General features: G+C 42.7%; 2 protein-coding genes across 4 annotated transcripts in view; one reads left to right on the top strand and one right to left on the bottom strand.

The window, feature by feature from the left end:
* FNTB (farnesyltransferase, CAAX box, subunit beta) overlaps nucleotides 1-21,684 on the top strand; it is a 74,023-nt gene that overhangs the window by 5,575 nt on the left and 46,764 nt on the right. For both annotated transcript variants that reach the window (XM_055289078.2, XM_063644508.1), the window contains exons 2-3: nucleotides 12,460-12,524; nucleotides 20,206-20,278. In XM_055289078.2, the coding sequence (XP_055145053.1) occupies nucleotides 12,460-12,524; nucleotides 20,206-20,278 (138 nt within the window). The remainder of the gene's footprint in view (nucleotides 1-12,459; nucleotides 12,525-20,205; nucleotides 20,279-21,684) is intronic.
* MAX (MYC associated factor X) overlaps nucleotides 12,532-21,684 on the bottom strand; it is a 96,481-nt gene continuing 87,328 nt past the window's right edge. For both annotated transcript variants that reach the window (XM_055289095.2, XM_055289093.2), the window contains one exon: nucleotides 12,532-14,489. In XM_055289095.2, coding sequence (XP_055145070.1) covers nucleotides 14,409-14,489 — 81 coding nt within the window. In that variant the 3' untranslated portion in view covers nucleotides 12,532-14,408. The remainder of the gene's footprint in view (nucleotides 14,490-21,684) is intronic.

Here is a 21,684-nt window from a genome sequence, read left to right as displayed (position 1 = left end):
AATTTGGGTCTATATACCTACTTAAAATCACCTACTTTATAAAGTAACACTAATTTAGAAATGCTGGTTTTCCTCTTCTTCTTATTTATAAAATGTTTCTTTTCAGACTTCACATGCATCTTTGACTTCACTATTTTTATCATCACTGGATCCACTTTTTGAGTCAGCCAGTATGGATTTCCGGACCACATGTTCAGTTCTTGAGATACATCCTTTTTGAATATGAATAAGATGTTACCACTGAACAGTTTATTCCAAGTTACAAGTATCCAATTGCATAACATTAGACTTTTTTTTTAAGAAAGGGTCTCACTTTGTCGCCCAGGCTGGAGTGCGGTGATGCAATCACCACTCACTGCAGCCTTGACCTCACAGGCCTGCCTTGGCCTACCAAAGTGTTGGGATTACAGGCATGAGCCTAGAATTTTTTTTTTTTTTTATGGTGTTTCCAGTTGGTATATATTTGTGGTCACTGCAACTGAACCACTTTATTACTTTTTCAAATGATGTCTTTTTTTTTTTTTTTTTTTTAAAGACAGGGTCTCACTCTGTTGCCCAGGCCGGAGTACAGTGGCACGATCATGGCTCACTGCAGCAACTTTCCAGGCTCAAGTGATCCTCCCACCTCAGCCTCTTGAGTAGCTGGAACTACTGGCGTGTGCTACCACATTCGGCCACTTTTTGTATTTTTTTGTAGAGACAGGGTTTCGCTGTGTTGCCCAGGCTGGTCCTGAACTCGAGCTATCCGCCCGCCTTGGACTCCCAAAGTACAGGCATGAGCCACCGCACCCGGCTAAAATGATCTTTAAAACGTTGGTGTACTGGCCAGGCATGGTGACTGATGCCTGTAATCCTGGCACTTTGGAAGGCCGAGTGGGTGGATAGCTTGAGCCCACAAATTCGAGACAGCCTGGGCAACAGGGTGAGACTCCATCTCTAAAAAAAGTAAAAAATGAATAAACAAAATAAAAAGCTGGCCTTACACTGGCAGTTTACACATGGAAGCGTGTGTTTATATCTCCAGGGGTAATTACTTAATTTGTGTTTAATTTATCTTGTTTCACTGATTACCATTAGCCAAAGCAGCCCAAACCACACCTTAACTGAGGTTGTTTTAGGGTATTGTGTCATCCCCAGCTGGTACTTTGTATTCAAAATAAAGAAATTGAAAAACTTCCTACAGCAAGAGGTACTTGTAAGTATTTGAATATAAAGTGACTTGTATTTTCTGAGAGATAATTTTTTTTGAAAAGTCTTGCCTTATATTTCATATGTTAAATGATTCTTTTACTGAAGCTTCAGTGAAATGAATCTTAGGCAGCAGATCTACTTTCTGAAACATTCTGTGTTGGGAGAGGAGGGAGATACAGGAAGCAGAGAAGTGATGGTGCCTGGTGTGAAAGTTGGTGCCTCATGAGATTGGCTTTAGATAGAAGCTGTGAAAGAGAAAGTGCCAAATGCATTAGTTGTTGTTTACCACTTACTGAATGGAAACTATTCTCTGCTTTTATTGATTGGATTTCTTTTTTTTTTTGAGACAGAGTTTCGCTCTTGTCGCCCAGGCTGGAGTGCAGCGGCGCGATCTCCGCTCACCGTAACCTCTGCCTCCCGGGTTCAAGCGATTCTTCTGCCTCAGGCTCCCAAGTACCTGGGATTACAGGCATGTGCTACCACACCCAGCTAATTTTTGTATTTTAGTAGAGATGGGGTTTTACCATGTTGACCAGGCTGGTCTCAAACTCCTGACCTCAAATGATCCACCCACTTCCACCTCCCAGAGTGCTGGGATTACAGGCGTGAGCTACCACGCCTGGCCTAGTGATTGGATTTCTATTGATTAAATGAAAAACTCCATGAAATACCTTTTAAACAGAGCTGTCCAGGATGCAGGCATTTGGTTAGCTCTTTATTTATTGCCATGGCACCTAAGTGTTGCGGACTCTAGTACAGTTACTTGATCCCTGGCCCCTAGAGTCCAACACAATCTCTCCATCATTGAACAATACAAACTAATATACATATAGTTATGCATCACTTAATAACAGTAGAAATACATTGTCAGTAGGAAATTTCCTTGTCATGTGAACATCATAGAGTGTACTTAACACAAATGTAGATGGCATAGCCTACTACACACCTAGGCTATATGGTATAGCCTGTTGCTCCTAGGCTACAGGCTACAAACCTACACAGTATGTTACTATACTAAATACTGCAGGCAATTGGAACACAATGGTAAATATTTTTGTATCTAAACATATGTGAATATAGAAAAGGTAAAGTAAAAATATGTTATAAAAGATAAAAAATGATAGACCTATCTAGGGAACTTAGCATGAATGGAGCTTGTGGGACTGAAAGTTGCTCTGGGTGAGTGAGTGAATGAGTGGTGAGTGAATGTGAAGCCCTAGGATATGAGTGTACACTACTATAGACTTTATAAACACTGTACACTTATTAGTGAGGAGACATTATGAAAAATAAAATAAAAATAAACACGGTATGCTTAAGCTACACTAGATTTATTCATACACTTTTTTCTTTCAATAATAAATTAAACCTAGCTTACTGTAAGTTATTTACTTCATAAACTTAAAAATTTGTTTTACAGCTTTTTGACCCTTTTGTAATAACAGTTTAAAACACAAGCACATTGTACTGCTGTACAAAAATATTTTCTGTATATTCTTATTCTGTAAGCTGTTTTCTACTTTTAAATTTTTTTTTTTTTTTTTTTTTTTTTAGACGGAGTCTCGCTCTGTCCCCCAGGCTGGAGTGCAGTGGCGCGATCTCAGCATCTCAGCTCACTGCAAGCTTCGCCTCCCGGGTTCACGCCATTCTCCTGCCTCAGCCTCTCCGAGTAGCTGGGACTACAGGCGCCCGCCACCACGCCCGGCTAATTTTTTGTATTTTTAGTAGAGACGGGGTTTCACCATGGTCTCGATCTCCTGACCTCGTGATCCGCCCGCCTCGGCCTCCCAAAGTGCTGGGATTACAAGCGTGAGCCACCGCGCCCGGCCTACTTTTAAATTTTTTAACTTTCTTTTTACCTTTTAAACTTTTTTGTTAAAAACCAAGACACAAATGCACACATCAGCCTGGACCTAGACAGGGTCAGGATCATCAGTGTCACTGCCTTCCATCTCCACATTTCATCCCACTGGAAGGCCTTCAGGGACAGTAATAGGCATGGAGCTGTCATCTCCTAGGATAATAGTGCATTCTTCAGGAATTCCTCCTGAAGGACCTGCCTCAGGCTGTTTTATAGTTAATTTTTTAAATAAGTAGAGATACACTCTAAAATAATAATATAAAGTATAGTATAGTAAATATATGAATTAGTAATGTAGTTGTTTATTATCATTATCAAGTGTTAGGTACTGTGCATAATTGTATGTGTTATACTTTTATAGCACTGGCAGTGCAGTAGGTTTGTTGACACCAGTGTCACCACAGGCATGTGAGTGATGCTTTGTGCTAGGACATTATGAAGGCTGTGTTACTAGGCTGTGGGGATTTTTCAGCCCCATCATAGTCTTACAGGACTACCGTGGAATATGCGGTACGTTGTTGACCAAAACATCCTTATGTGGCGCATTACTTTATTAGTGTATATCATATATACGTGTATAGTTTATAAATTGATACATAGTTTATATTATATATTTTAAAGATATATGTGTATATTATACATATATATTTTATATATATGCATGTGTGCACATATGTGTATGTATGTATATGTATGTATGTATGTATGTATAAAGCCTGATCAGCAAACTTGAAAACATTCTGTACATAGAAACACCTAGCCTGGGGCCAGGTGCAATGGCTCATATCTGTAATCCCTGCACTTTGGGAGGCTGAGGCACGCGAATCACCTGAGGTCAGGAGTTCGAGACCAGCCTGGCTAACATGGTAAAACCCTATCTCTACTAAAAATACAAAAATTAGCCAGGTCTCTTGAACCCGGGAGGTAGAGGTTGCAGTGAGCTGAGATCATGCCATTGCACTCCAGCCTTCATGACAAGAGCAAAACTGTCTCAAAAAAAAAAAAAAGAAACAACCAAGCCCTGGGCTGGGCACCGTGGCTCATGCCTGTGATCCCAGCACTTTGGGAGGCTGAGGCAGGAGGACTGCTTGAGGCCAGGAATTTGAGACCAGCCTGTGCAACATGGTGAGGCCCATCTCTATTATAAGAAAGAAAGACAGACAGGAGAGAGAAAGAAAAGTAAGAAAGAAAAGAAACAGCTAGCCTGTGCCCTATCAGAAGCAGGGGTAAACTCAACTCTTGGGTTCCCTTTTTGCCATATCGTGAGTGATGAGTTGCCTCATGATTAGAGAAGATGAGAGAGGTACTGTTAGGCTTAACATTTGTTAGGTTATACATTAAATAACGGGAGAGCTGGCCTTGGAACCTAACAGTTAGGTGTAACATTGTGTTGATGGGAAAACAAATAAGGTCTAAAAACCAATGAACTTTGAGAACACAGCTTCTGCACATGTCGTGGCCTGCCTATCTATGTAGGTGTGGGGGATGAGGCATTACAAAACTAAGCACTTTGAAATCCTTTTCCTTTATTTTTCTAGGAAATTTATGGTTAACAAAAGTATAATAGTGTAATTAGCCATTTTTCTGTAACTGAGAATTAACATTTGCTAACATCTTTTTTTTTTTTTTACTTCTGGTTATTTGTTTAAAGGAAAAGCAATTAGAAATATAGCCAAACCCTCCTTTAACCCTATCCCCAGTTCAGTGTGCCTCCCACCCTTCCCAGAAGCAGCCCTTATCGTAAGTTGTTTGTGCATCCTTCCACTTCACTTTTAATCCTTTTATGCATTCATAAACAACTGGATTTGTGTTTTTAAAAATTCACATAAATTGTCACACTGCCATTTTGCCTTTTTTCATTTCACAGTAAAAAAAAATAGAAACAATCTTGCTTGATCAGTTGGAGTCTTGTCAGATTTCTCTTATGGTCATAATTCTGGAAAGACAATCTCCCTTCAGGATAGTGAGAGGGTCCTGAATTCTGTTAAGATGTAGGTGTAAAGGATAACCAGCAATTATTCCGGAGGTCACAAGATTTAGAGCTTTCTCAATTACTCCTGTAGATAACATCCCAATTGCAGAACCTAAGATTGGCTGTTTGAGATGTCTTTGCAGATTTTTGCATTTCTGACTGGCTGACTCCACATAGACCGGTCCTGTGGCCCCACCCACAGGCTCAGTGCAGGAGGACCATCTTCCTTCCACATCCCTATGATTTCATCCCCAACCAATCAACATTCCCATTCCCTAACCGCCTGCCCACCAAACTATCCTTGAAAAACCTCCAAACCTTTGGGAAAATTGATTTGAGTAATAACTCTGTCTCCAGTGTGGTGTGGCCAGCTGCATGTCAGTTAAAGTCTTTCTTTATTGCAAGGCTATGGTCTCAGTGAATTGATTTTGTCGGTGCAGCAAGCTGGAAGAACCAGTTGGGCGATTACAAAATGAGCAAATCTCAAAGAGGTGGCATAGACTTCAGGCTTAACTACCATGTTCAGCTGAAACAAAGAAGGATGTTGGGGAGGCCCGGAATGGGGAGATGACCGGGAAAAGCACAGTAAACAAGGATAAGGTTTGTTATGCAGATTTAGGCAGGTGCCTTCTCCATTGGTAAGAATTCCTAGTGGTTTAGAGTCATCCTTGTCTCCCTGGTTCAGAAAGAGGCAAATGGAGATTTCCTTCTATAGATGTAATTTTCCTTTACAAATGAGGTAACTTCTACTCTGTTTTCAGAGCTTTTCCTTTGTCTGCTGTTTCTCAAAATAATCAGCTCAAAATAATCCTTATGCCAAAGAAGCCTATCGTGGGAAGGCATATTCTGGTCTCCTACGGTCATATTTTGAGGTGGCATATTCTGGTCTCCTGCACATTCAAAATGTTAGGTTATTTAGAGAAATTTTTGTTTGTTAAACATTTAAAAAGATTTGTTACCTTTGTTTATCCTTTACTAGTTGAGAAGAAAAGTACGTTACTGTTTTTTAAATTAATTATGAATGAAGAAAGTACTATTTGAGGTAAAACTTTACTCATCAACCTCTGAGCTGAAATTTAGTGACCATTGCCACTACTAAAAATCTTGTTTTATCAAACTTTCAACCTAAATTAACAGAGAGAGGCTCTCTAAAAGAACATGACACTTATTTGGGAATAGTGTATTGCAACAGGAATCTTTGTGCCACAGTAAACTGTGCATATTCAAGGAGGTAAAGGAAGACAAAGGTTTTTCAAGGAATAATGAGGATTATATAATTCTTTTAAGATAATTATTATTGGCTACAAGGATCAGTAACAAGTGTGACCAGTCTGAGATTGGAAAGGCAATTGCTGGACAGATGTCCTCGTGGAAATATTTTTTGTATAAAGTTGTGATGACCTTTGTGCAGGGTCGTGGTTTTTACAGAGTCATTTGGGATAGTTTTTGTTAATCAGGCATTGATGCATGAGAACCCTCTCTTCATAGCTGTCCCCGGCTTTATTTGTCAGGATTTTTAAAGACAAGTGACTCCATTTTGATTCTGACAATGTTCACAAACATTAGCATTGCATCAGAATCCACTGGAGGACTTGTTAAAAGAAGTTGGGTGGACCCCGCCCGCTAAGTGAATCTATAGGTCTATACTGAGGATACCTGAGAATTTACATTTCAAACAAGTTTAACTTAGTTTCTGGAGAACCTGTTTCTTGAGTAAGAGGAATGGTTTCTCTGACTCATAGCAGCATTATTCATAATAGCCAAAAAATGGAAACAGCCAAAATGTCCACCAGCTGATAAATTGGTAAACGAAATGTGATAGATCTACACAATGGAATATTATTTGGTGAAATAATATGAATAAAAAGAAACGGAGTACTGGCACATGCTACAGCATAGATGAGCTTTGAAAACATTGTGAAAGAAGCAAGCCACAAAGGACCACAGCTTTTATGATTCCATTTATATACAATTCCAAACAGGTAAATTTATAGATAGTAAATTAGTGGGCCAGGCACGGTGGCTCATGCCTGTAATCCCAGCACTTTGGGAGGCCAAGGTGCACAGATCACTTGAGGTCAGGAGTTTGAGACCAACCTGGCCAACATGGCGAAACCCGTCTCTACTAAAAATACAAAAAATTAGCCGGGCGTGGTGGTGGGTGCCTGTAATCCCAGCTACTTAGGAGGCTGAGGCAGGAGAATCGTTTGAACCTGGGAGGCAGAGGTTACAATGAGCCAAGATCACACCACTGCACTCCAGCCTGGGCAACAGAGTGAGACACCATCTCAAAAACAAAGAAAGTAAATTAGTGGTTAGCAGTGGGGAGAATGATAAATTGGATTTGATGCTTAAGAGGTGTGGGGTTACTTTTCAGGGGAGTGAAATGTTCTAAAATTGATTGTGATGGATGCACAAATCTATGAATATGCTAGAAGTCATTGATTTGTGCAGTTTAAATGAGTGAGTTGAATGGTATATGAATTATATCTCAATAAAGCTGTTAAAAAAATACACCAGTTCTTAGTTCTCCATGGGACCTATTAAGAAAAAAAAGAGGCCGGGCGCGGTAGCTCAAGCCTGTAATCCCAGCACTTTGGGAGGCCGAGGCGGGCGGATCACGAGGTCAGGAGATCAAGGCCATCCTGGCTAACACGGTGAAACCCCGTCTCTACTAAAAATACAAAAAATTAGCCGGGCGTGTTGGCGGGCGCCTGTAGTCCCAGCTACTCGGGAGGCTGAGCCAGGAGAATGGCGTGAACCCGGGAGGCGGAGCTTGCAGTGAGCCGAGATCGCGCCACTGCACTCCAGCCTGGGTGACAGAGCAAGACTCCGTCTCAAAAAAAAAAAAAAAAAAAGAAAAAAGAGAAATATACCAGAATATACTAGTTCTTAAGAGAAAATTATTCATTGTTATGAACAGCTGACCTGTAATACACAGATAGTCATCAGAATTCATAACTTGACTTTTCAGATATGAGGCAGTTACTAACTGCACTGGAAAATCACTTGTTCATTCTGAAGAAATGATTAGGAACTCCAAAGAGAAGGACACTATGTTGGGAAAATTTTAAGCATTTTCCACCTTGCAGTATGACATATTTCCATGTTTTTGTCCGGTGTCTTAGCTTAGAAATAAGCCTCCATTTTTCTTGCCCTGTACTTGGCTGCTTTCCCGCAAGAAAGCTGAAGATAGGACTTCTGATTAAGGAGTTCCTGGCTGGGAGCTTTCCTTCCTAGGCATCTAAGTGCCAGAATGCCAAGGGGAAGATGGGTTCATGCATTAGCCTTTGAATATTATTAAGTCATATGGATTTGAATAGGCTTGTATTGGGGTAAAGGAAGTGAATTTTCTTCCCACTTGATTTTGTGTCATTCAGAATTCGTTAACTCACTTAAATAAAACAGTACAGTTGGTCCTCCGTATCCGTGGGTTCTGCATCTGTGGATTCAGCCAACCACAGATCAGAAATATTTGGAAAAAAAATTGTGTCTGTACTGAATAAGTAAAAACTTATTTTCTTGTTATTATGTCAATCTAAAAGGAAGAAGCTCAGGCAAAGTTAATGTAAGTAGAGAGTTTATTTGGGCCAAGCTTGAAGATTGTAACCCAAGAGCATAGATTCAAGTTGCCCTGAATATACACTCTGATTAGCAACAGTTACGAGTAGGTTTTTAAAGGACAAGAATAGTTACCCAGGGCCAGTAAAGGACAAGAATAGTTACCCAGGGCCAGGCGAGGTGGCTCACGCCTGTAATCCCAGCACTTTGGGAGGCTGAGACCGGCAGATCGTGAGGTCAGGAGATCGAGACCATCCTGGCTAATACAGTGAAACCCCATCTCTACTAAAAATACAAAAAATTAGCTGGGCATGGTGGCACACACCTGTAGTCCCAGCTACTCGGGAGGCTGAGGCAGGAGAATCACTTGAACGCAGGAGGTGGAGGTTGCAGTGAGCTGAGATCGCACCGCTGCACTTCAGCCTGGCAGAGCCAGACTCCATCTCAAAAAAAAAAAAAAAAAAAAGAATAGTTACCCCAAAAAGCTGACTAAAAGAAAAATAAGAGAAAAAGAAGAGGCGATTCCTAAATTGTTTACCAAGACTTTACATTAAAATTACATAAGGTATACATTATTCTTCATATCACAAATTCCAGGGACATGAAGATAATGGATGAGGCAGCTAGGGAGGAATGAAATGCCTTTAAACAACTGCCCCCGGACATGGGTGTTGGGAGCATAAATGAAGTCCTATACTTGGTCTCTCTGGGCCTGATCAATTTTGCATACCTCACATAACTCAGACTGCTCTGTGCTATTTTTCTTTTCTCAATTGCAGTTATATTGTACTAGGAGGTATTATAAGTAATCTAAAGATGATTTAAAATACAGGCATGCACTATATAACAATCAACAGACTACATATACCACAGTGGTCTGGAAAGATTATAGTACTGTATTTTCACTCTACCTTTTCTATGTTTAGTTACTTTTAGATATACAAAGGCTTACTATTGTGTTACATTTGCCTACAGTATTCAGTACAGTAATATGCTGTACAGGTCTGTGGCCCAGGAGCAGTAGGCCACACTATTCAGCCTACGTGTGTGGTAGGCTATACCACCCAGGTTGGTGTGAGTATACTCTGATGTTCCCACCATGATGAAATCACCTAAGAAGGCGTCTCTCAGAATGTATCCCTGTAGTTAAGCTACTCGTGATTATATGGGAGGGTTGTATAGGTTTTGTGCAAATACTCCAGCATTTTGTATCAAGGACTTGAGCATCCACAGATTTTGGTATCCTGGGAGATCCTGGAACCAATCCCCCATGGATACTGAGGGATCATGGTATATCATAGGCAAATCTTTATTTAATGATCTTACCAATTTCTTGTATATTTTTCTATCCCATTCAGCTTATAGGCATGACTGAGAAATGCAGTCTGTGTTTCATTTAGGCTGGTGCTTTATTTTAGCTGCATGAGTGTCGGGAATGGAAAAAGAATTATGATGATTCTGGGACAACTTTCTTATTCCTCCCAAGTCAGATTCTCATGGTGACATCTGTCTGTTTTTTGAAGTACTGTAACCTTTTAAACAGATCATCCCTCAAATTCATGTTCAAAAGCAAATATCAAAGGATATTCTAAAACCAGATGTAAATTAATTTTAGATTGGCTGCCATTTTAGATGATTCATATCACTGCTCCCCTCATCGTCACAGATAATTCTTGCATGCTTCTCAAAGGGACTAGGAGCTCTACCTCAATGGGTGTTTCGGAAATAAATGACTCAATTTTGAAGTTTCCCAGGGAGATTTTTATGTATCTTGAAATCTCAACAAAAACATGTCTCACTATAAAGATTAGGAATGCCAAGGAAGGTGAACCCCAATCCTGTTAACCAGACGCTCCCTCATTACTATACCTTGTATACAGGGGCTCTCCCATAAGACCACATTGTGACTACAACCATTTCCTGACGCACTCAGCAAGTCAATACACCAAGGGGTTGGCTGGGCATGGTGGCTCATGCCTGTAATCCCAGCACTTTGGGAGGCCGAGGCAGGTAGATCACCTGAGGTCAGGAGTTCGAGACCAGCGTGGCCAACATGGTGAAACCTCATCTCTACTAAAAATACAAAAATTAGCTGGGCGGGGTGGTGAACGCCTGTAATCCTAGCTACTTGGGAGGCTGAGGCAGGAGAATCGCTTGAACCCGGGAGGCGGAGGTTGCGGTGAGCCGAGATCATGCCGCTACACTCCAGCCTGGATGACAGAGACTCTGTCTCAAAAATAATAATAATAATAATAATAATAAAGAAAGATGGGGGTTGCAGCAGAGAAGGAGGTTTAGTCATAGGGTCACCTGATGAGGAGATGGGAAGAATCTTCAAATCCCTCCTTGAGGAATTTGGGGTTAGGGCTTTTAAGGGTTTTGGGGTGGGCTGAAGTGTGGAGTGAGGAGTTTGTTGATTGATTGAAAAGTGTAGGGTGAAGTCATTGACAGGGAGATAAGGAAGCTGTATTCTCAGGCAGATCCTGTTCCTCTGTGGGGGTTTTCAAACTGATTGCTGGACTTCAGAGTATGAAAAACATCTTAGATGATCCTTAAACAAAAGTCTTATGATTCTAATGTCAGAGATCCTGGCTCTTTAGGAATGATAGGATACAAATGGTCAGACGTTTAGCAACCAGGAAGTGGGCTGAAGTGCAGCCTGATTCATGCTTAATTACAACTGTATTTCTGTCCAGAACCCAGCATGCAATTTTTGTCAACCATGTGGGGTGGTTTTAGCATTATGGTGTGGTCTTCAGAAGAGAAAGATCTGATTTCTTTTGTGACCTGACTTTCTGAGATCCTTCATTTTATGGGACTGTGGAGTCCTGTGTGTGACGTAGGACCAGAATTTGCTATTTGTTTTGGTGTTTCAACAATTGATGTTGTTATAAATCTCCCTGATGATTTTAATATTTTAACTGTTCAGTTTTACGATAAGAAGCATGACTGTTGGCAGAAACTAATTAAGTATTTGAGAGTGGTGAGTTAATGAACATCCAAATAACTTCATAGAGCAGGAAGAATACATATTTCAAGTGGAGGGGAGAAAAAAAATCATTTTCCCTCTACCCTTCTAATTTCTGGGCTGGAACCACTATAACAAAACAACAGGGTAACAAAAGAAAAACAAGCAGAAGTTTGTTAACGTGTATACTTCATGTATACATAGGAGATACCCAGGGGAAAATGAGTAATTCTGAAAGAGGTGATCTAGAACTCCAGCTTATATAGCATTTTCAACTAAAAACAGAAGATTGTGGAGGAAGCTAGTTACGGGGAGGTGAACAGGACAAGTATGGTAAATAAGAGTAATGTTTGTTACGCAGATTTCAGTAGGTGCCTTCTCCATTGACAATAGTTTCCTCTGATTTAGTCATCCTTCTCTTTTGGTACAGAGAGGGAAACACTCACAAATGGAGATTTCCTTTATAGATGTCAGTTTCCCTCACAAACTGGTATACTCTGTTTTCAGAGCTTCTCCTGTAGCTGCAGTTTCTCAAAATAATCCTTATGCTGTTGAGGCATATTTTTGGGTGGCATATGCTCTCCTACACAAGCAAGAGACATCTGTCTTCATCTGCTCCCAGAGTAACTGGTGCCAGGGAACCAAACACCAAAACTGCCATTAGTTTGGATATTATGGATTCGGTTTCTGGAAAAGTCCATTGTGATGCCACCATGGTACAGGGGATTCCCTCTCGCCTTGTCCTAAGCCTGTCATCCTGCAGAACCCCTGTCTTACAGTACTGTGAAGTTCCGGACCATACCAACCAACCCTCTCCAATAGGCATTTGTGGCAATAGGAAGAAAAAGCTGATGGAGGTCTCATCTGTATTTGTTTTCTCTCTCCTATCTCCTGCATCCTTACCAGGCAAAAGTAGAAGAAAAGATCCAAGAGGTCTTCAGTTCTTACAAGTTCAACCACTTTGTACCAAGGTAAGCTGTGGTTAGGAGTTTGAGGGGATCTGGGAGAACACCACCATGCAGAAGCCTTTCTTCTTTCCTCCTTGAGCGAATCTAACCACGGGGAGCATCTGCTGCAAGAATGGTGCTTCTTGTCCTTGTGGTTACCGGGATATGCTAGGACCCCCACTCCTCCCCCTGGTAGAATACTGTTTAGAGCGATTCTCCACTCGAGCTGAGCTGCCAGGTGTTACATGGGGATCTCCCTCAGTGCCTCAATTCTGAGGTCTGAAGATGGAGAGAGGAATTCCAGGTTTTTGTTTAGTGGTGGCCTGCTGTTCTGGTCTTCAGATAAATCTCAGGTTTTTCTTTTTCTTTTTTTTTCTTTTTTTTTTTGAGACAGCGTTTTGCTCTTGTTGCCCAGGCTGGGGTGCAGTGGCACGATCTCGGCTCCCTGGAACCTCCACCTCCCAGGTTCAAGTGATTCTCCTGCCTCAGCCTCTCAAGAAGCTGGGATTACAGGCGCCCACCACCACACTCGGCTGATTTTTGTATTTTTAGTAGAGACAGGGTTTCACCGTGTTGGCCAGTCTGGTCTTAAACTCCTGACTTCAGGTGATCCACCCACCTCACCCTCCCAAAGTGCTGGGATTACAGGCATGAGCCACTGTGCCCGGCCCAGATTTTTCTTTTTCATATTGTACTTTGAAACATTTAGAGTCCAGGGAGATGGCAAAGGGTGGATTCCTTTGATGCAGATTATTATTTGACTGGAAAAACACGGGAAGTTTGAGTTTCTCCATGCCTGCTCCCTGTTGGTAATTGTGTAGCATATCCCAAGGATGAAATTTCAAATAAGAAATAGAATGCCTTTTGTTTTCCTTGGAGCTTAGCAAGTTGAAGTCTTCTAAGTCCTGTGAGGTCAGGTATTTTGAAAAGGGAATTATAGGAAGAAATTTATTATTTTATTTGAACCTTTATTTTCCAGTGTTTTGTAATATGTCACACTAGAATTTCATAAGATTATTTCATTCTTGTATTAGTACTTCTCATGCAGTCACAGATTCTTTTTTTGAAACTATTATTTGTTTTATTTCCAGCCATCAGAATTGATCAGTAGCCTAAAACTGTGTGGTCACCATTTTATCTTAATGATGGAACACCCTTCCTTCCTTCCTTCCTTCCTTCCTTCCTTCCTTCCTTCCTTCCTTCCTTCCTTCCTTCCTTCTTTCCTTCCTCTCATTCTCTTTCTCTTTCTTTCTCTCTTCTCTCTTTCTATCTTTCTCTCTCTCTCTTTCTTTCTCACTTTCTTTCCTTTCTGTCTGCCTTGTCTTGTCCTGTCTTGTCCTGTCCTGTCCGGTCCTGCCCTGCCCTGTCTTGCCCTGTCTTGCTCTGTTGCCCAGGCTGGAGTGCAGTGCCCTGATCATAGCCCACAGCAGCCTTGAACTCCTGCGAGTCCTTTCAGTGCAGCCTCTCCAGTAGCTGGGGCTATAGGAACATGTCACCATGCCTATCTTATTTTATTTTTGTTTTCATTTGTTGTAGAGATGGGGGTGTCACTGTGTGGCTCAGGCTTGTCTTGAGCTCCTGGCCTCAAGCAGTCCTCCCAAAGTGCTGAGATTACAGGTGTGAGCCGTGGCACCTGGCCGAGAGAACACTTTTCCTTGACATCTCTGAACAAAGTCTGATTAGGTCACTGGCTGATTCACTGTGGTTGGGAAGTTGCAGGTCTGAAATTCAGCCTTTCCTCCTTCATCATGTCTCTCGACTTCTTGAGATCTCCTAACAGACTAAATCCTAGGAAGTCAGTCTCTAGGTACTTCTGCTTACTGCAACGTTATAAATGGGTCCAGCTTTGTTACCTTTGTGTCTTTTTTTTTTTTTTTTGCCACCATTTCCTTAAGAAACTTTTTCTGATTAGCCATGGCAGAAAACAGTTGGAAAAGGCAAGTGTTCATCGGGAAAGATAGGTGGGAGGGTTAACTTCATCTTCGTTCCCTGGGGAAGGAAAGGAGGAAAAATATCAGCTTACTAGTATAGTCTTTCCCTTAACTGCTAAACCAAATCTCTGCATTAACCCAATGCTCTGACCTCAATAAAATGAATTATTCCTCTTGTCATGAGACACAGCTAGAGATTAGCAAATGATGCCATTTATTTAAACAGCTTGGGAGAACAAGCTCTCTTAAATATAATGGTATCCTTGGCAGTTTGCTGCCCCTAGGCACAAGCTGGTTCAAGCTTAGCTTCCCCAGAGGGGACAAGACTTCATAATGGTGAGGGTATGGGTGATTGCTTTCGGAGGGGCTTTATTGTCGTGGTTGTACCCCCGATGACTCACCCGATTGGGCTGAGTCACTGTCTACTGCCTGGGCTCTGGGGACACACAGCCTCTGTTTCCCACATGAACCTTTGATTATTTGACATTCCCTTTTCACTTACCATCAGGATAGAGCCCTTGGTCTCTTTCATTCGTTTTTTAAAATTTGTTTTTCCTTAGCTCATGAGCTGAAGAAAGACTTTTATTCACACTGAGATATGAGGGAAAATGGGAGGTTATATAGTCTGGGAGGCAGCAGTTGTTTTTTGGGAGTGGTGGAAGATGATATTAAAGGAGTGAAATCCCCTGATTCATAGATGGTAGGTCAGGTATGGGTGGGAAAAAAAAAAGTGTTCCTCCTGGGCTTGGATCCTTGTGGAAATAGAATATATCAGGGCTCTGGGTTAGTTTCAGGAATTTCACAATTACCCGTTTTACCATTGTTGCCTATGAAATTGAGTGTTTTGAAGGATGCTAATTAATATTGGAGATATTATACATTTTGGCTGAATGGCTGAGTATATAATTCAACATATCAATATAAGGCTGAAGCCAAACATCACCATCATAGAATGAGTGAGGATACAGGAATAAATTAGAAAATTTATCAGAATTTTAAATTATTATCACAGTCTCAATATTTAATATCTTAATAGTCAAAATTTAGAAGTCTGACACTTTAATACAGGAAGTAACCTTCACTGTTAGCTAAAGTGCATGGTCAGCTGTTAGCAGTAAATCTAGATGGCAGGGCTTGTTTGTGTGTCTGAGGTCATGACGTTGATCAAAAGGGACAGACTCACACACACACCCAGGACCACAGACCACGCACAGGTCCAGGGATGCCTGTGATGATGCTGAAGTCGGCATTTGCCTATTCAGTGTTCCAGGGCCAAAGCTGAATAGCAGACTGGGCTGAAAGTCAAGGCTGGAGCTGAATGTCAGTACATTCTATAATTAATCCCCTTCCCAGAAATGATTTCCTTCTCTAAGGTTGTGACTGTCTACCTGGAGTGAGGTAGTCAGTCCCAAGGAGCTTTTTGACCATGCTCTTCATGGTTTTGTTTATTCATATCTGCTTTCCCATGAAAATTCATTTTTTCTTCCCTGTGAGTATTGTCACGTTTTCACACCCTTTTGAATGTACCCTTTTGCATTTATCACCTTGGCTTTAGTAAGAAACCTGAAATGCATAAACTACACAGATACCTCGCTCACATGTAATTTTTTGACTAGAGAGGCCCCTGGCTTTAGTGAGTTTAGAAAATCCCCAGGAACCAACAATGGACTGAATCCCCTGTCCTCTCATCTGTCACAATCAAATGCATGTTTCCCAGGATGGCCCAGGTTTGGGGGGAGGAAGTGGCTTTGCTCTCATTCCATTCTGCTGCCTTTGTGTGATCCTCTCTTTCAGCAGCAGTATCTAGAGAGTCTCCAAAGGACAGGACACTCTGCTGGGCTCAGGGAAGCTAGCATGAGCAAGGCTAGCCCTGGGCCTGCCCCTGCTGTGCTCTTGGCCTAGTGGAGGAGGTGGACATTAAACAAATGAACACAAATATACAGTTACCAATGGGATAGTTTGAGAGAGAGAATCACTGGGAGAATCTAATTTGGATTGGGAAGTTGGGGAAGGCTTCTTAGAGAAAGTGACATTTAAGCTGAATCTGTAGGTGGAATAGGGGTGGCTAACTTAAAGGATGGGGAGAGTGTTCCAGGCAGAGGGAACAGCATGTGCTAAAGCCAGGAGACTGAAAGGAGCGGAGCTCAAAGAAGGCAGCATGACCAGAGCTCAGGGGCGGAGATGAGGTTGGGGAGTAGTGTGGGTGGAGGCACATTATGAAGAGTCTGGAAGCCCAGTGGGCTCACCCCTCATAAGAAATTCTATTTAAATCATTACCCAGTACACACAGATGTGTAAGTTCCTTCTCAGACAGTGGAAACCTGACTTCCCATAGCCTTAACAGATTTACCCACTTGCTGTCCTGTCACCCTCTGCACAGTGACATGGGGCCCTCCTCATCCACTTGAGCTGACAGCCCGCATCCCACCCTGCACCCCCTCACGTCCTGCACGAAGCCTGTCTTATTCTGCTCCATGTGATTGAATGGTTTTGGGGCTGAATTGTTCAGGTAAAAATAGGAAGAGCTCTACCTTTTCTTTCTTAACTTCCTACACAGAAAAGATTTTTGGATAGAGGTGAGTTGAGAATGAAGGACCGGTGAGGGTATTAGTCGGCTTGGGCTGCCATAACACAGTATCACAGATGGGGTGCATTAAACCACAGAGATTTATTTTTTCACAGTTCTGGAGGCTGGAAGTCTAAGACCAAGGTGTCAGCAGGCTTGGTTTCTCCTGAGGCTGCTGACTGGCTTCACCAACATGTTATACTTCTTAATTTCACTGGCCTTTCACTAACTGCCTTACAATCCTTTTATTCGTCTCATGTAGATTCCCTAACACACCCACCACAGTGGCACTCCACAGCTCACCCACCATCTTGATTCCTAGTTCCTGAGAAAATCGAGGCTGACCCACCTGACTTTCCTGTTTCCTCCTTCCCTCATCAGAGACCTATATTTCGCTCGCTTCATACCCATCATTTCTCGTTCAAAGAATGTAGCATCCTTCCTTATTCTAGGCTCACCTCTCCTACTATACCCTCATCCCAGCCCTCCTCTATCCTCTTTACAGACCTTCCCTATGGATTTCCTCTGAGCTTTTGCATTTTTAATGTGGAATTTCTCTGCTTACTGCCTTGTACTTTTGATTCAGCTGAACTAAACTAACTCAAATGTGTCATGATATTTTCTTCATTTTGCCTGCTTAACTCATGTCCTTCCAGCCTTAACCTCAATGCTGTTCCCTTTGGGAAGAGTTTTCCGACCCTCCATCTGTTCCCATGGCTGATCACAGCGTTTATTGGATAGGGCTCTGCTTGTCACTTTCACATCTGTGTCCACCTCTGGACTGTCGCTCTAGGGTACAGAGCAGCCTCTACCCCAGTGCTGGACACTCTGCCCACACAGATGGGTGCTCCCTGCGTCCTGAGTGGACTTTCCTGAAAGAGAAACTGAGTCTGGCCTTCACTTGTTTACAATTTGCCTTCACCTCTGCTCTGAATGTTCTTGGAGGTCTCCCGCCCTTCTGTGGTTTGTTTTCTTTTCCCCTCAGTCTTGCTGCAGCATCTGCCACTGTTAAACACCTTCCTGAAATTCTCTCCTCCCTGATGGCCTGTGACATGACACTTCCTTTGCTCTTCCCCAGCATATGTAAACTCTCCTGTTTCTCTCCTTTACTGACTCCTCCAAACGCTTAGAGATGGGTCTTCCACAGTTTTGCTTTCAAACTTCTCTCTCTGCCCTCTCACCTTCTGTGGCTTCACCTGTCACTTGCGTGCAGACGAATGCTTCCCAGTCTGTGTGTGTAACCTGAATCCCTCTCCTGAGCCTCACGTGTGCGTCCAGCAGCCTGATTGACATCCTCACCTGAATGCACTTCCAGCATCCTAAAACCCACACATCCAAAAGTTGGCTGATCACAGGTCACACACTAGTTTGGGCCCTAAGTAGCCCCCACTGGGTCAGCTCCTCAGAGCTTCTAACCCTGTCTCCCCACCCCATCTGTCTGCCCACTGCAGTGTTTTCAGTTACTCCAGTTTGTAAATACACACTGAGTAGCTACTGTTTTTCTAAAGCACAGTTCTGATCATTTCTTTTCTCATCTCAAAAACCTTCAGGACTTCCCTTTACCTAGTAAATTGAGTAGAAATGCCTCAGTCAGCATCCCAGATCCTTGTTTTTTTAAAAAAGAAAGGTCCTAGCTGCTTTTCTCCCATTCCTCTTTCATCCTTGTATTGAGGCCAGATTCTCCCACCTGTCACTCCTCTTGCACGCTTTATACCTGTGCTGCATAGTAGAGTAGCCATTAGCTACCTGCAGCTATTGAAACTTGAATTAAAATTTTCTCCTTCTGCCAGGGCCACTCATCGCACATTCCTCCTTTTTCACACAAACTTTCCTGGTCATTCCTTTCTTCATGAGATATCCCCTCCCTTTTGAGCCTCAGTAGTATTTTATGTTTTTCTCTTACAAAACCTACCCATTCTTTCCTTGTAGCCAGTGATATACTTACCTCATTTCTGAATTGGAAGAGTTTTTGAGGTAAAGACCACATGAAGGGCTGGGCGCGGTGGCTCACGCCTGTAATCCCAGCATTTTGGGAGGCCGAGGTGGGTGGATTACCTGAGGTCAGGAGTTCAAGACCAGCCTGGCCAACATGGTGAAACCCCTATCTCCACTAAAAATACAAAAATTAGCTGGGTGTGGTGGCACGTGCCTGTAATCCCAGCTACTCAGGCGGCTGAGGCAGGAGAATAGCTTGAACCTAGGAGGTGGAGGTTGCAGTAAGCTGAAATCACACCACTGCACTCCAGCCTGGGTGACAGAGCGAGGCTCCATCTCAGCAAAAAAAAAAAAAAAAAAAAGACTACATGAAGGCTCTTATTCTGAGCCAAGTACAGTGGGAATTTGATAAACAATCGTGGAATTGACTACCTAGCAAAGGGAATGGTTCTCTTTCCTTTGTTTCTGTAATCTGCAAGTGCAGGGAACATCTTGACAATCTGTGCTTTTTCCTTCCTTCCCTAGTCACACAGGCTCTTCTGCCAGACCAAGAAAGAAGTGCAGCCTTTGTGCTTTGCCCGCCTGTGCAGGTGGCCATGGGCAGCACATTCCATCTTAAAGCCAGTATTGCTGACTTGAAAGCCAAGGACAGCGACTGGCTGCAGAACACGGTCCTCTGGCCAGGGCCGTGGGTCACACGTGGGAGGTGGAATTTCAGGGAGGGAATAATAGATGATAACTGAGAGGCAGGCAGGGTGTAAACTACGGGCCTTGGAGAAATCATCCCAGAAGGGGTGACTGAAATGACAGCGGCTGAGGCAGGGAAGTGGCGAGGCTCAGATTTAAATTACTTATAGGATGGGGAGCCATAAAGATATCTGTTCTTAGATGCTGGAGGAAGTTTCTGGGTGGACTGTCATTGCCTGGCTGCGTGTGCTCATTGCGGCTTTTCTGTTAGCCCAAAGTCACTGCCTTTAGGAGACAATCGCACTCAAAATGTCAGCTGGCATGGTTTTCAGATGCTTTAGAGACATTCTTTTCTCTAGTTTAGAGAAGCTCTAAACTAGAGCTTCTAAAAAGAAGCTTGACAAGAGCTTCTTTTCTCTGGTTTAGTTGCTCTTTGGAACCAGAGAAGTTGCTGGTTATCCAATCAGTGACTGCAGGGGGACATCCTGAAGCTGAGTGTGTACCTGTGTGTGTGTACGTGCATATATGTGTGTATGGTGGAAGCATAAGCTATTAGAATGGGCTTATAAGCTGTTTGTCTTTCCAGGCTTGTTTTGCAGAGGGAGAAGCACTTCCATTATCTGAAAAGAGGCCTTCGACAACTGACGGATGCCTATGAGGTAAACACATTACTCAGGAACTCTTGCTGTCAAATTATCCGCCAAATCTTCCTCCTTTTTCTATTTAAACGTAAAAGACTGTTGGGGCCGACCTGTTGCAGAGTCACTCTTTGTTCTTTGTGGCTCTGGCAGGAGGTAGGGTGCTGTCACAGAGCTGGGACTCTAGCCCTGAAAGGGCAGAACCTAGTCTCTTCCAGAGTGAGTGGAGCACCCTAGATAGGATGGGGCTTTCTTCTGTTACTAGATGGTGACTGAGGGGTTCACGTGCTTTATCTAGACCTCCTTGACAGCTGGCTAAAAGCCAGTTACCTGTTCACCCTTAACCCTTTGCCCTGTAAACTGATTTAATTTCTTGCTCATTTATTGAGGGCTGTTGTCCAAACCTGTTAAGTCTGTATCATGATGGTTACAAATTTTCCAACTTCACCACTCCTTCTAGTACATTACTTTTCATATCTTCATTAAAGAGACAAAAAACCCTTTCTTGTAATAAGATCTAATTTCTATACTGACTAGAGGACCAGTATAGAGAGTGGTCCTTGCAATTTAACACTACTATTTAAGAGGAGATCTTTAATATTTCCCAGAGCAACCTCAGGGCTGGGTGACGGTGGAGGGGGACAGATGTTGGATGGGATTGAGTGGCAGGCAAAGGGTGAATGTGAACAGGAAGGCTCCAATCTTTCTGCCCTGCTTAACATAGAGCGGCATCTCTATTTTTAATCTGTTTTTTATTTGGGTTCCACATTTGATTATTTGTGGCAATGATTTGCCAACTCAAATGCCTGTAGGGCCCAGGCAGGCAGCATAAATCAGTGAGGTGGGCTGCATGGAGACAGAGGCTAACTGGAGAACCCGTGCCCTTACTCTGTTCCCACCCATTGCTGCCATCTAGGAATGCAGACCCAGGGTTGCCAAATCATCTTTCTTTTTTTTTTTTTTTCTCCAAATGAAGCTGGAAATCCACGTTTTCATGTGACTCTCCTGACAAATGTTGTAGCTACTTCCAATTAAACAATACACATCCATGGGCTAGATTTGGCCTGTGGGCTATGAATTTTCAATCCTTGACTCAAGTTCTCAATAGTTATGATACAGTTGGTACCATATCAGCTAACAGTTTATTGAACAGTGTGCTGAAAGCTTACTGTGCATTCTCTCATTATTTGTGAGATGGAGTCTCGCTCTGTTTCCCAGGCTGGAGTGCAGTGGCATGATCTTGGGTCACTGCAACCTCCGCTTCAGGTTCAAGCGATTCTCTTGCCTCAGCCTCCTGAGTGGCCAGGATTACAGGTGTGCACCATCATGCTTGGCTAATTTTTGTATTTTTAGTAGAGACGGGGTTTCACCATGTTGGCCAGGCTGGTCTCGAACTCCTAACTTCAAGTGATCCACCTGCCTCAGCC

This window comes from Symphalangus syndactylus, chromosome 8 (genome assembly GCF_028878055.3).
Source record: "Symphalangus syndactylus isolate Jambi chromosome 8, NHGRI_mSymSyn1-v2.1_pri, whole genome shotgun sequence".
Lineage (NCBI taxonomy): Eukaryota > Metazoa > Chordata > Mammalia > Primates > Hylobatidae > Symphalangus > Symphalangus syndactylus.
The sequence above is the reverse complement of the archived record's forward strand: the minus strand, read 5'-3'. Positions and strand labels throughout refer to the sequence as shown.